The 15,158-nt window shown below is 38.2% G+C and overlaps 1 protein-coding gene across 1 annotated transcript in view; it reads right to left on the reverse strand.

The window, feature by feature from the left end:
• LOC114651667 (uncharacterized) overlaps positions 1–14,730 on the reverse strand; it is a 32,524-nt gene extending 17,794 nt beyond the window's left edge. Inside the window, exons 1-3 of the mRNA XM_028801521.2 lie at positions 14,593–14,730; positions 10,266–10,568; positions 6,338–7,487 (exon numbers count right to left, since the gene is read on the reverse strand). Coding sequence (XP_028657354.2) covers positions 6,338–7,487; positions 10,266–10,568; positions 14,593–14,715 — 1,576 coding nt within the window. The 5' untranslated portion in view covers positions 14,716–14,730. The remainder of the gene's footprint in view (positions 1–6,337; positions 7,488–10,265; positions 10,569–14,592) is intronic.
• Between the last annotated feature and the right edge of the window lie 428 nt (positions 14,731–15,158).

The raw sequence follows: 15,158 nt of genomic DNA on the forward strand, positions 1-15,158 counted from the left end.
ATAAAGTATCCCAGCCATTGTTTTGAATAAGATATATGCAAAGTGTATGCAAACAATGCATGTTTGTTTTCTTGTTATGCAAAAAAGGAACACAAGAAAAAATCCTGACCAGCAGCAAAAACAGACTTGTATAATACAAGTCAAAGGATACATCCTGCATCATGAATATAATACAGCTTCTCATACTTTACTTTGCTGAAATGCCGTTTATTTTTATATTATCACAAATATCAATTACGGAATTGCTTCAATGCATTTAACATTTTATTTAATGTACTTCTTAACTCTTCATGCGAGTTTATGAGATCAAGATTATGTCAAACCAAACTGCCTTTTTTCTGAATGGGCAACTTGAGTAGTAAACTAAAGCAAAATATACAAAATAAGAAGTTAAATGAAACTTAAAAATAGTTGTGATAAAGTTCCATACAAAAGATTAATTCTGAAACCAGCAGCCATTAGCGTCAGAAGTAATATACTGAACTGGATTTCAATCTGGTTGACAGGCCTGGAGAAAAATAGTACAAATATGAGGTGAATGTGGGGTGGAGTACCTCAGGGATCTATCCATGGACTATTACTTTTTAAATCTATATTAGTGGCACTGATTCTGGAGTAGTTAATAAATCTGTGAGATTCAAGAATGACACTAAGCATGAAGAGACAGGAGATAATGAGGAGGCAGCAAAAATCGACTTAAAAAATAGAATCTTCAATACTTGCAGTTTAATGCTGAGAAGTGCAAAAGTGTTAAACACAGGCTAAAGAAACATTAATCATAAAGAAATACAAGAGGGGCAACAGTGACCTTCAGGAAGCAACTTCTGAAATGGAGACAGACAGACAGACAGACAGACAGACAGACAGACAGACAGACAGACAGACAGACAGACAGACAGACAGACAGACAGACAGACAGACAGACAGATAGATAGATAGATAGATAGATAGATAGAATTAACTTATTTGTCCCCAGGGGAATTTGGCTTTTCACAGAAGCTTTTTAAATAAATAAATACATAAATAGGTAGATAAATAAATAAATATACACACAAACATAGCTCTGAACACACTAAAAAGGCAAGTTAAATCTTCAATTATGTTGTAAAACATTTGAATATACAGTCATATGAAAAAGTTTGGGAACCCCTCTTAATTCTTTGGATTTTTGTTTATCATTGGCTGAGCTTTCAAAGTAGCAACTTCCTTTTAATATATGACATGCCTTATGGAAACAGTAGTATTTCAGCAGTGACATTAAGTTTATTGGATTAACAGAAAATGTGCCACATGCATCACAACAAAATTAGACAGGTGCATAAATTTGGGCACCCCAACAGAGATATTACATCAATACTTAGTTGAGCCTCCTTTTGCAAATATAACAGCCTCTAGACGCCTCCTATAGCCTTTGATGAGTGTCTGTATTCTGGATGGAGGTATTGTTGACCATTCTTCCATACAAAATCTCTCCAGTTCAGTTAAATTTGATGGCTGCTGAGCATGGACAGCCTGCTTCAAATCAACCCATAGATTTTCGATGATATTCAAGTCAGGGGACTGTGACGGCCATTCCAGAACATTGTACTTCTCCCTCTGATGAATGCCTTTGTAGATTTCTAACTGTATTTTGGGTCATTGTCTTGCTGGAATATCCAACCCCTGCGTAACTTCAACTTTGTGACTGATGCTTGAACATTATCCTGAAGAATTTGTTGATATTGGGTTGAATTCATCCGACCCTCGACTTTAACAAGGGCCCCAGTCCCTGAACTAGCCACACAGCCCCACAGCATGATGGAACCGCCACCAAATTTGACAGTAGGTAGCAGGTGGTTTCTTGGAATGCGGTGTTCTTCTTCCACCATGCAAAACGCTTTTTGTTATGACCAAATAACTCAATTTTTGTCTCATCAGTCCAAAGCGCTTTGTTCCAAAATTAATCTTGCTTGTCTAAATGAGCATTTGTAATACACAAGCGACTCTGTTTGTGGCGTGAGTGCAGAAAGGGCTTCTTTCTCATCACCCTGCCATACAGATGTTCTTTGTGCAAATTGCGCTGAATTGTAGAACGATGTACAGATACACCATCTGCAGCAAGATGTTCTTGCAGGTCTTTGGAGGTGATCTGTGGGTTGTCTGTAACCATTCTCACAATCCTGCGCATATGCCGCTCCTATATTTTTCTTGGCCTGCCAGACCTGGGTTCAACATCAACTGTGCCTGTGGCCTTCCATTTCTTGATTACATCCTTACAGTTGAAACTGACAGTTTAAACCTCTGAGATAGCTTTTTGTAGCCTTCCCCTAAACCATGATACTGAACAAACTTTGTTTTCAGATATTTTGAGAGTTGCTTTGAGGATCCCATGCTGTCACTCTTAAGAGGAGAGTCAAAGGGAAGCACAACTTGTAAATGACCACCTTAAATACCATTTCTCATGATTGGACACACCTCTCTATGAAGTTCAGGGTTTAATGAGCTAATCCAACCAATTTGGTGTTGTAAGTAATCAGTATTGAGCAGTTACATGCATTCAAATCGGCAAAATTACTAGGGGACCCAAATTTTTGCACACAGCCAGTTTTTCACATTTGATTTAATTTCATACAACTAAATACTGCTTCACTAAAAATCTTTGTTCGGAAAACACCCCAGTACTCAGATGTTCCTAGGAAATGAAAGACATACCACTGTTATTTTTGTTGAAAGTAAAGTAAATTATTATGCAGGCTGAGAGGGGCTCCCAAACTTTTTTATATGACTGTAAATCAAGGGACATTATGCTCAGAGTGTATAATACAATAATGAGTCCACATCTGGAGTACTGTCCGTAGTTCTGCTGAGCACACTACCGAAAGACATAGCAGCTGTAGGAGCTAGCTAGCTAGCTAGAGAAAAGCAACTAAATGCATCCCATGCCTAAAGGGCATGCACAGTTCTGATAGGCAAGTTGATTAAACTTCCTTAATCTTCAGAAGGCTGTGGGGGGACCTAATCCAGGACTTCAAAATTCTCAAATTCATTAGTAAAGCTGATTCAGCAAAATTCTTTTGACTATGTAGTGAAACAACTACTCAAAGAAACCAGTGGAAACTAATGGTGAGTGCTTTTAAGTCTGAATCCAGTGAGCATTTTTCTTTGCAGTGTCATTACAATCTGGGACAGATTACTGAAACCTGCAGTTGAAGCAAAAGCCTTTTACAAAGCATTTGGATGAGATTTTGGGACATCCTGATTATTAACAAAACAAATGAGCTTAACAGACTGGATTGTCTCCTAATCTTAAACTCCTTGTGTTTTTATGCTTTTTGTTGATTGCACAGGTTTGGTTTCAGTAATGATCAATCAATGCAGAACCTTCATGAGACAAAGCAGGTTTATACTAGGGCTGTCTTAGCAGAGCTAAATTACATCATAATAATAAATTACATAATTACAAGTTGCTTTAACAACTTGGTGTATCTAAACATCTGTCACCTTACAGTGCTGTCAAAATAAAATGTGCTAGTCTAAAAAAAAAAACCTCAGCTAGATGTTTTTCTAGAAAGGCTGGAAAACTATCATACCTACTATAAATACATTAAAAAAAAATACAGATGAATCTTAAATACTGCCAGGATAGGCTCTGACATACCATGAGAATAAACTGGCTTAAAGGTTTAAGAATGTTATCTTACAAAATCTAATTATGTGGCGTTAAAAATACTCATTTACATTTACACTTTAATTAGAGGTTTTTAAAGAATATGTTAACGATTTCCTATTATATTTATTGCATGCTTCTAAATTTTAAAGTGCTGTATTAGAAGACTGCTATACTAAATTCTCATTTAACATTTTTGTTTGACGAGATACACCAACTGCAAATCACTACAACTCAAGATATAGAAAAGCAGCAACCTTTGTCAAAATAATGGCTAACCACAGGATGATTAAATCTGTGTATTTAAAATATAAAGAGAAAAGTCAAACTTTTGAATATGTTTGATATTTTTAGTCAAACAATCAGATATTACACTGTATTTTAACATTATTTAATGTTTTCTGAAAAAGATTAGTAAAGCAGTCCATTTACAGTATTTATTTTTAAAATGCTTTATGTGCTACAATGTTCATGAAAGTTTATGAAGCTTCTGTAGCTCATGGACTGTTTGACGAGAACTAATTAAGCGTAACGTTGCTCTTGTATGTCCTATTCGCAGAGCTACTCAGACACTCCTACAAGTGGCAACCACAGCTAAGGTGAAAGGTTTGTTGATGACTTTTATGCACAACTTAAGCCAAATTTAATTCTTGGGGACCCATTTTACGCATTTCACACAAGTGTTCAAAATTACCAATCACTGTAAGTTTTGTTTGTTTTTTACTAAAACTCATTCATATCAAAGGCACCTAATTCACAGTTCTATACTCCAGATCCTTAATTTACCTATTAATGCTTACCCTTCTGCTTAAACAGCTCATGAACGGTTCTCAACAGGAGACAATGTACAAATACCTCCATGTCCACAGGAGAAACAGTTTACCCTCTAACACTTAGACCAGATTCCCTTTACTAGAAACTGCCTGGATGTATACATATGTACCAAACAAGAGAACATTCTGAACAAAAAAAATTAAAAATGACAACACTCCTGTACCTTATAGTAATATTGATACTTAACCTCAGTAAATTTCATACCTGATAATCACTTTAGGTTCGCTGATAGTGCCATTGCCTCCAGGGACTGACAATGCACATCAAAGCCAGGTACTCTCAGTCCCTGTTTCTTTGGGATTTGCACGTTCTCCCCAGTTGGTGTGGCTACTTTAAATTTGCCCAGTAAGATATATTCATGTATTGTGAAACTCACTGTCACCCTGCTCAGTGTGGGTTCTGGCATTGTAATCAGTGCTGCCAAGATGCACGCTAGCTCCCCAAAACCCTAAAACTTAACCAAGTAAGATCAGTGAATGGATGGAAGAAAGTGTGAAAAATACAACATCTAATCATGCAAGCGGTTCAGTTAAAGACGTGGTTGCAGTGAAAACAAGAAGCCACTGGGACTTTCAGTGAACAACTTCTACTTTAAGCCACTGTGCTGGAATAAACTGTGAAGAATACAAGACTTTTAGCACAGAATAAAATATTCATACATGTATACATACTCCTTATATTAAAGCTTCCAAAACAATATGACATGTGCCATTATTCTCTTTATACAAATTCATATTGTTTACAATTGCAGAAAACAATCACCTACTCATTTTCACAAAGGTTCCAGTTATTTCTGTATATCCAACCTAGCATTTCTATGGCATTACTTTGCATTTTCAACACAGTTTAACAAACAATGCAAAAAAGCTTAAAAATTAACACATTTATTAAAGCATGTTTCCTCTTGGCACTGAACTGAATTGCAGAATATTTTTACTGTGAATTCTTAAATACGCTCTAGCAAAGCATCTTTATTCCACTTGTTACTTGTGATTCTCTTCTGTGATGCCAGTCTTAGTGGACATAATTAAGTGAGTCCATCTTAATTCCAAATCTGAAAAGTAACCTTGAATGGGGAGAGTCCATAGCACAGGGTTCACAAACATAAAGTGAACTCACTCTCTGAGACTATCAACTTGACAGAATGCCTTCTAAAGAAGATGAATACTGCAGCACCAGAAACAGGCCCATGCAAAAACATGAATGAACAGTCAGATTCTACAAAGAAAGCATGACTTAATGAAAAGCACATATTATTATATACCTTTTTTCAAAAATGGCCAATTGAGTGATTTCCAAATGTCTTTCCTCGAGGAGTCATTTAAAAGAAAACCCATAATTCTGGTGAAGTAACTAGATGAAAATAGATTTCAGTTCTTCTCTGACAATTCTTTATCAGTCTATTTACTGGTTATCACAAATATTCCCATACCAAATAAAACAGTCTGGAGCAGCAAACACTAACAATTGTATCTATACACACTCATACAGGGCCAGCTTAAAGCCACCTATTAACATGTATATCTTTAGAATATAGAAGGAATATAGATGGATACAAGCAGAGGGAGTAACATATAAACTCTACACAGACAGTGCTCAAGCTAATATTCAAATCCAAGAGTCTGTCATGAGGTAGCAGTACTAACTACAGTGCCACCAGGCCATCTAAACATGGATTCATGTCCGTTGATGAGCAGCCTGCCTTTAAAATGCATTGTTACATAAGAATTCTACAATGATTTTCCTATTGCAAACCAGTTTATTATAATTAAGAAGAAAAAAATCTTGGATTTGTCCTTAAGTTACATGAAACTATTATGTACATAATTAGCTACCAAAGTATTTTTAAAAACTCACCTTGAACACCAGATGCCCCCATAACTTGCTGTTGCTGCTGTTCTACCCAGTGCCTTTGCTGTGTCTGTGAATTGTGGTGTCCCAACAATTCTCTGTCCTGTTCATTGGCGAGATCTGCAACCATAACATCTCCAAGAGAAGGATCCTTACGATCTGTAGTAATTTCAGGGTCTGAATGATTCCTCACTTCATGATTTAGCAGTCCATCTGCTCTTTCTCCTATTTCTCGGTCTTTAACTTGCTCATCATCGTCACATGTTAATACTAAGCCACTTTCTTGATTGGCAGACCGGGTGTCCCTTTTCACACTGGTTCGTCGTAAACTGTGCCTAACACCTCGAAGTCTGCCGGCCCCAGTCACCTGAGGATGAGCTTGCTGAGCCGAACCTGTAGGTGATGCCAAATTTACACAGCTTGGCATTCGACTAGCCAGGTTTCGATACTTCATTTTGTTCAGACTTTTGTTTCGGCTTCTCCGGCCCATACCAATGCGTGCTTCATCACAAAGTGATAACTGTTTCGACCTGGCAGAGTCATAGTGAAGTCCAACTCCCCTGTTGCTTAGACCCATCTCTTCAGAGTAGGCACTGGATTCACTGCACTCAAATTCTACTGATGGCTGCTGCCTGCCTATGAGCCACCTCTTTTCAGTATATGCTGTCTGGCTTGTGGAAGGGGTATTACTATTTTCCCCCCAAGAGGACTGTGCAGGCATGTTTCTTGGATGAGACGATAAAGGGGGAATAACAGGAGGTGGTGAAGAACCAACTGAATCACCCACATCATGTCTACTATGTCTGTGACCAGAAGCCATCCCATCAGTTACATGTTCAACTGCATTTATTCCACTAGGTGTTTCTCTGGGACTATAATAGTTGGTGCTGCTTGGAGACTGGTGCTCCACATTACGGCTAGAGGAATGTGGTCGAAGACTATGACTTGCTCCTGTCAAGCTACTTTCCCGAAGTAGCTCTGTGCACTTGTCCACTACATGCCACATCTGCAGGAAGCTGCCAACCGTCACATAGTTGATGATCTCATCCGATGCCATGCTCAGCTTGCCAGTGTAAGCAGAGCCCAGGACACTCTCAAATGCAAAGGGATCCATCACTGAAGGCAAGACTACTGAGCTAACATTTTTTAGCATAACCTGCAAAGAAAACAAAAGAGACAAGTTAATAGTGAGTTAATCCAATAAAAGGAGAGCTAACAAGTCATGCTCAATTGAATGTATGATAATTACACTGAGCCTAATTTGTAATCCAGATGGTTTTAACATATACATAGAAAACTCTTTTATTTCATGTTCACATTTTGACAATTTTACTAAGGGCTCCCAAACTGAATACTTCCTAGAGGGAGTTTGCATATCATCTCAGTATCTACATTGATATTTACTTCGGTATTCCTGTTCTGCTCACTCACCCCAAGACATGTGCCGGCCTACTTGTGTATACTGTTTGTTACGGGTAGAGCCAGAAGTTGGACATACATGAATACAGTGGTACCTTGAGATACAAGTTTAATTCGTTCCGTGACTGAGCTCGTAAGTCAAAATGCTTGTATCTCAAATCAATTTTCCCCATTGAAATTAATTGAAATGAGATTAATTCGTGCCAGCCCCCAAAAAAACCACCCCAATTTTTTGTTAAATGTTTTCAACATAAGAAAAATGTATTTATAATAAACAAATATTGTATACAAACAAAATAAAACCTAACACATAATACTCCTCATCAAGGACTTTGTTAAATGGTGCAACTTAAACCACCTACAACTGAACACCAGCAAAACCAAGGAACTGGTGGTGGATTTTAGGAGACCCAGGCCCCTCATGGACCCCGTGATCATCAGAGATGACTGTGTGCAGAGGGTGCAGACCTATAAATATCTGGGAGTGCAGCTGGACGATAAATTGGACTGGACTGCCAATACTGATTCTCTGTGCAAGAAAGGACAGAGCCGCCTGTACTTCCTTAGAAGACTGGCATCCTTCAACATCTGCAGTAAGATGCTGCAGATGTTCTATCAGATGGTTGTGGCGAGTGCCCTCTTCTACGCAGTGGTGTGCTGGGGAGGCAGCATTAAGAAGAAGGATGCCTCACGCCTGGACAAACTGGTGAGGAAGGCAAGCTCTATTGTTGGCATAGACCTGGACGGTTTAACATCCGTAGCAGAGCAACAGGCACTCAGCAGGCTCCTATCAATTATGGAGAATCCACTACATCCATTAAACAGTGTCATCTCCAGACAGAGGAGCAGTTTCAGCGACAGACTACTGTCACTGTCCTGCTCCACTGACAGACTGAGAAGATCATTCCTCCCCCAAACTATGCGACTCTTCAATTCCACCAGAGGGGGTAAACGTTGAACATTATTCAAGTTATTGTCTGTTTTTTACCTGCATTTTTTATTACTCTTTAATTTAATATTTTTTGCTGCTGGAGTATGTGAATTTCCCCCTGGGATTAATAAAGTATCTATCTATCTATCTATCTATCTAGATGCTGGTGAAGCCGCTTAGCGTATTGTAATGTTTTTTTCTTTCACTTTTGCTTAACTTAATTTTCTTCTTCACTAGTTTTTTTTCTTTTTTGCCACACTTTCCTCACTTTCATTCTCAAGGTGTTTCAATAGAAACCTATCCAAGGAGCTTTGTTTAGTCTTCCCCTTTAGAATGTTTCTGAAATTAATTAGGCAAGTGTCATTAAATAGCGCGATCAGTTGTAACTTTTTCAGGGTGTTTCTTTTCTTTAAAGTTCGAAACTTTTTCCCACATTGCAAACACTTCCTTTATCTCACTTTATGAGGTAACCTCCTTCGCCTCTGCCTCCTCCGCGATATCGATCTCCTGCAGAACCTCCGTATGTCGCCGCGTCTGTAGTTCCGTCAACTCCTCCGTCGTCAGTTCCTCGGAATATGCGGCGACAAGCTCTTTGATGGCTCGTATTTCGAATTTTGGCTCGTAAATCAAGACAAAAAATCGACCTAGTGACGGCTCGTATCTCAAAAAACTTGTACGTTGGGGCACTCGTATCTCAAGGTATGATATAGGTTCCTATATTTAAGTAGGAAGCAAATATCTAGGCATTATCACTATAATCCATTTTATGGCCAGTTTATATGCAACTTGGAACAGAATCATCCAGGATCTGGTACTTCCATGAGAGAATTTAAGCTATGCTTATTCTTGTAACTGCTACGCTAACTAAAGCAGAACATTCAGCCTCAGACGTCATCATCATATCTCCCATGAATGTCCAGCTGGATACAGTTCAGTTCTTGTGACATTCTTTAACTTGTTGACCTCAAAAGCATTAGGAAGTGAGTACTATTAACCTAAACATCTCTGGAAATAAATTAATTCAAACTATGGCAGGGAAATGTGCCCAGCTTAATGTTAACTTAACAGTTACATTTCTGTTGATGTGTGCCACCCATGCAACTTTTTTTTTAACTTTATTTGTAAGCAGACATTGTACTAAGTGATTTTAGCACTGCAACCCATCTATAGCATGCTGCTTTATATGGCCTTCAACAGACTGTCATGTTTGTAACTGACAGCTCACACCCAAGTGTGAAATATGAATTGAATTTAGACTTATTTGCCTGTTTAGCATTAAATATTAAAGTAATATGTAAACATTGTGTGCCATATGCTTTAACCCATAGTTTCAATTTGCTAGTATGACCCTCACTTCAAGTTTCATGCAGCCTATTCTTCAATTTAGTATTTAGCACTTGAAGAGGGGAGTCTCATTCAACTGGTCAATAATTTCAGACTAATCTCTAGTTTCTGTTGCACTGTAGATTTAAACCTTCATCATAATATTTCATACATGCAGAATTACATCACATATCAGATAAACGTATGATACTTACTATTTTTACTGATTGAATTTATTATACTTTACTGCCATGAACATACCTGGTCATGGAAATAAGGTGAGGATGCTGCCAGAACACATCTGTGAGCACGGAATATTTGACCCTGCACATGGATAGACAGGTCACATAATTTGCCCTCTACCCTCTGCTGATTCAGGCTATCTAACAGAGCAGCAGGGACATCAGGAAAATCAACATGTACCACGTCAACACTGCTGTTGGCCTGTCCACGGATCTTGGAAGTTTTACCGGGCTGAGAAGCATAGCAGTGGCTGGTGCTGCTGCAACCAGCAGATGACTGTTCTGTCATCATCATGGTGTAAACCAAAGTGGCTGGAGCAGACTACAGAGGAAAAAAAGAAAAATATATTAAGTACAGCACTGACTTGAATAAGCTACAACAAAAAATAGTAAGGATACAAATTATGAGTTAATGTGTCAAAAAAGGAACATTATTGTAGGTCAGAGCAGACTTTACGAATTAATAAATTCTAAATCCCTATTAAATGAAAAATTATGGTGCGATATATTAACTGTAAAAAAAGCAAAGAAAAGAGGAATAAGGCAAAAAAGAATAACAAACAATATTTTTTGTTTTAGTAAACACTAATATGTCTGTCAAAATATCTCCTCTTATGTCCATAACTATAAACAGACTAAACTTTCTGTTCTCAACATTTGACACTACTAATTTTTTTATTAGTCGCTTTTATACAGTGGACTTCATAATTTCATTGCTTAACTTGCTAAAGTTTCAACTTTTCCATTACAAGTTACAAATACTGTCTACAACATAAACAGAAAAAGGACAGTTAAGACATTTATATGAAAGTTATTGGGCATGAAAATGTTGTTGGGTGGAGTAAAGCAAAATGCAAAAATGAGACATTGCTTTACAGGAAATAAAAATGGATGCAAAGCAGACATCAAAGTAACAACAACAGGTTCATGACACAACTGTTATGCTTACCAGAATGGAATTAGTTTTTACATTTAAACACATCTTAAAACAGTCAAAAGCATTACATTTAATGTGAAGCCAAGTTGCATTATTTTACTGTTTGGTGTTTGATAGACCATTAACTTTGATTCCTTTATGAAGTCACACTTATGGAAAATCCAATAATGCAGTTTACTGAAGAAGAAAGACCTAATACAAATAAATCTGTTTTGAATGTATTCCCCGATGGTTTCCTTTTGAGTAAATTCAATGTCTAGGTATGGAAAGCAGTCAAGAACTTCCAAATGGATCAAGCTACCTAGCCAAGGGGTTTCTTGTTAAAATATATTGGTTTTAGTAATGTTAATGGGAGAGTCCTAAATTCTTCATGGCCATACCGATGAGGCCCAGAGTAGTCTGAAGCTTTTATAAGACATGGGCAAAACAGCAAAGTCTTTAACATACTGTTGGTCCATGATTCTCAAGTCCCTTTTGACTTGGCCATACGGTGGTGTAGGCTGAATGGGTTTCTGTCAAACTAGCATTCAAATAATCCCCTATCGAAAGTATTCATAAACCAGAAGGAGAATAATGCAGGGGAAAAATAATGAAAATGATTGTGGTGATAACTGAAACTTATTATATACCAATCTGGAGGATGAAGATATCTATTTCTGTCTCATAGCAAAGGAGAGTTGCAGGCATCTGGTTGTGCACCAGCTAAAGGATGGTCATAAATTTGACTAAACATTCTTGTTTTAGACAGGATCAGGGCTCCTCAATTCATAAGAGTCAAGGGACTTTATCAGGTCCATGTCAGTAGTGCCTCAGGGGGCTATGAAGCCACAATGGAATTAATGTAATAAGTTGGAATGGTTGATTTAGGAGTACAGAAGCTAAGCATGTTCGGGCCTAGGTAGTACTTGGATAGGAGGCCAACCTGGGTTGCTGCTGGAAGAGGTGTTGGTGAGGCCAGCAGGGGATATTTACCATGTGTTCTTTGTGAGGATCCCAGTCCCAGTGTGGTGATGGGGACACTGTTCTGTAAAAATGGCACCATCATTCCAATGAGACATAAATTTGAGGTCCTGAATCTCTGTGGTCATAAAAGATCCCTGGGCATCCTTTGCAAAGAGTAGGGTGTATCCCCATGTCCTGGCTAAACTGCCCACCATGGTCTAGTTATTCTGGCCCTCTAATCATCCCCTGTCCCTAACTGGATATCCATCTGGCACTCCTTCACCATCTAACAGCTAATATGTTGTGAGTGCACTGGTGCAAAATGGCTGCCGTCACATCATCCAGGTTAATGCTGCACATTACTGGTGGTTCAAGGGGCTACCCACTCAATATGTAAAGCACTTTGTTTACATTTATATAGTGCTTTTCTCACTACTCAATTATTATTATAATTATTATTATTATTATTACAGATGTGAAGACTTTTCCCAGCAGTGGGGAGCAGGGCAATGCCTCGGTAGTTTCCACACCACAAGTTGTGACTGTTTCTTAAGATGGTGACAATGTTAGCATTTCTAATATCTGGTGGAATGTCTTCTTCTAAGGAAGGTGCTTCATTCAGCAATATGGTTTCTGAAAACTGCACAATTGTTTCAATGTTGTCATCTTTCAGTAGGTTCATGCTTCTATGGGTGTTCGAAATGCCATTTCAGTTATGCAAGGTGGAGTCATCACCTCTCAGATCTGTGTTCCACTGTTAGACTAGAGAAGAAAAAGATCATTTAAGCTCAGCCTAAGTATGATCTTCATTATCTGGACAAAAACCATGGCAATCAGAAAAATGCCTCTCCTTAGCTTTCTCCTGTCATTATTTATTCAAGATCTTTCTTTGGGTGTCAGCTTTAAGGCCCTGCTGTTCTTCACACTTCAGCTGTGATGTGACATCCCTATCCAACATGCTAAATGCTTTCCTCCTGTGCTTTGGAAGTTCTGGACCTCTGAGGCATTCTCATCAACCCAATCCTACTGCTAGTTTAAAGTGGGGTCTTAGTGCAGACTGCAGTTGGGAGACCTCTGTGCTGCTTTTCAAACACTAGTGTCAGCTGTGGTGAAGCACTGCAATTGAGCAGTAATGATTTCCTGAATTCCACCCTTTTTCAATGGGCCTAAGGTTGAGTCTGTCTTTTTGCTTGAACTAGGCAATTGCTCCATTGAGCAGTGTTGCCTATCTCAGCTACATATACAGTATACTGTATATACATAACTACAATATGGCTATAGTCTTAACAGGAGGCTTTACCTTTGACTATAACCAAACTACTCAAAAATGTCCAGCTTTACATAAGAAAATTCAGTGCAATTTCTTTAAGTACCATAGGTTTCACTCAGTGTGCTCTCTAAAATAACACTGAACTGTGAAAGCGTCATATTGTTGGAGTCTGAGAAAATGTCATACATGTCTAACTCAAGTTAGTTAAAATTAAACAACCCCCTCCTAGGGTGGCTACACTACAGAGATGACAGAGAAGGGATTACTTTCAATAAATATTTCTTAATCACCCTAAATGTTGAAACATATTTAATAACCAAGAACTGTTCTATTACTCTCTGTTTAAACCACCTAGAAACGTGCTGGTTTCCAACTTGCTTCTACAACCCACCGCTGGCTAATTAATTTCTTAAATTCAAAACAGTCTACTGGTTGAGAAACACTTTCAAATAAAGATATTCAAATTCAAACTATGTACATCACACAGTTGGTATTAGGCAATGCAAACGTTCCCATACCAAATAAAACAATGTAACGATTGCTGGTGCTATTTGAGTGAAACTCTGACTCTTGTTCAAATTACAGTACTACTCAAACTTCATAGAAGTATTTGTTCCGTCTTATGTCAAAAGGTTAATTCATTGAAACTGAAAAGGAAAAATTCTTTGAAAAAAAAAAACATCATTTTTGCTTTTAGGTCATTTTGACACAGAAAACAGAAATCATTTTTGCCGGCACCAGCAGGAAAGGCAAAACAGTTCTTTCCGTCACATTAACAACGCCAGATTAGGGATGCTCTGGATCAATGCTGGCCCTGTATTAAGAAATTCTTATAAAAATGGATCATCATTTTCCACCAATATTCTCCTTCAGTGAACGGGAAAAGAAATCTATACCAGCGATAAAATAATTGCTCGAATAACGGGACTCTACTTGTTTTTCCAAATGCATGTATCTCTCATTTTAATAAGCAATACAAAATGGTAAATTGATGTAATTCATAAAATACTTCATTGTGGACTGAAAATGTAAAATGTGAAAAAAAGTCAAGCGCATATGACAAATCGTTATCCGTTAAAATAACTGTACACTGCCATCAGACAGGCGCGTGAGCGGCGGTAACGGCAGATGTGAAGTACGAGGGGCGTCACCACAGCAGTTGGAGGACACGTTCTGCGTACAAACAGGGTCACTCACCCAATGCTTTCTGTCCTGCACGTCTGTCCCGGCAGTTTCAACCCAATAATCACCGTTGCTTCTCCACTGACTCCCACAAGCTCGGCCACCCCGGAATCGCGGGAGGGGGAGCAGTAATTTCATTGGCCAAAAAAAACGGATAAGGCGGGGAGAATACGGGTCTGGGGCCGGAAAGTCATTCGCCGACGAACGGCAGAGCCAATAGATGATAAGAAGGGGCGGAGTCACGAAGCTGTTGTGTTTTGCCGAGTCTTTCTCGTGTGTACCCTAAATCGTGTGGTAACTGTTTCTCATTTCCTAGCGTAGAACTTCACGTCTTATTTTTGTTAAATAAGTAATACGAGATCAACACAACCTCAACAAATGAGTGCAATACATAAAATTGCACAAATCACACAGACAACTCATGCAAACTAACCTGCTAAAGAAAATGCATGTTTCTTTTTTGTTTTATATTTTTTAAATACTGTCTTTATGGAAATGCAATGTTCATTAAAACGGTAATTTTTCAGCTAAAATGTTGAAAACATTCAATTTGTTATGTAAGTACTATCTATCTACAGTGG

Source organism: Erpetoichthys calabaricus, chromosome 1 (assembly GCF_900747795.2).
Source record: "Erpetoichthys calabaricus chromosome 1, fErpCal1.3, whole genome shotgun sequence".
In the NCBI taxonomy this organism is placed as follows: Eukaryota; Metazoa; Chordata; class Cladistia; order Polypteriformes; family Polypteridae; genus Erpetoichthys; species Erpetoichthys calabaricus.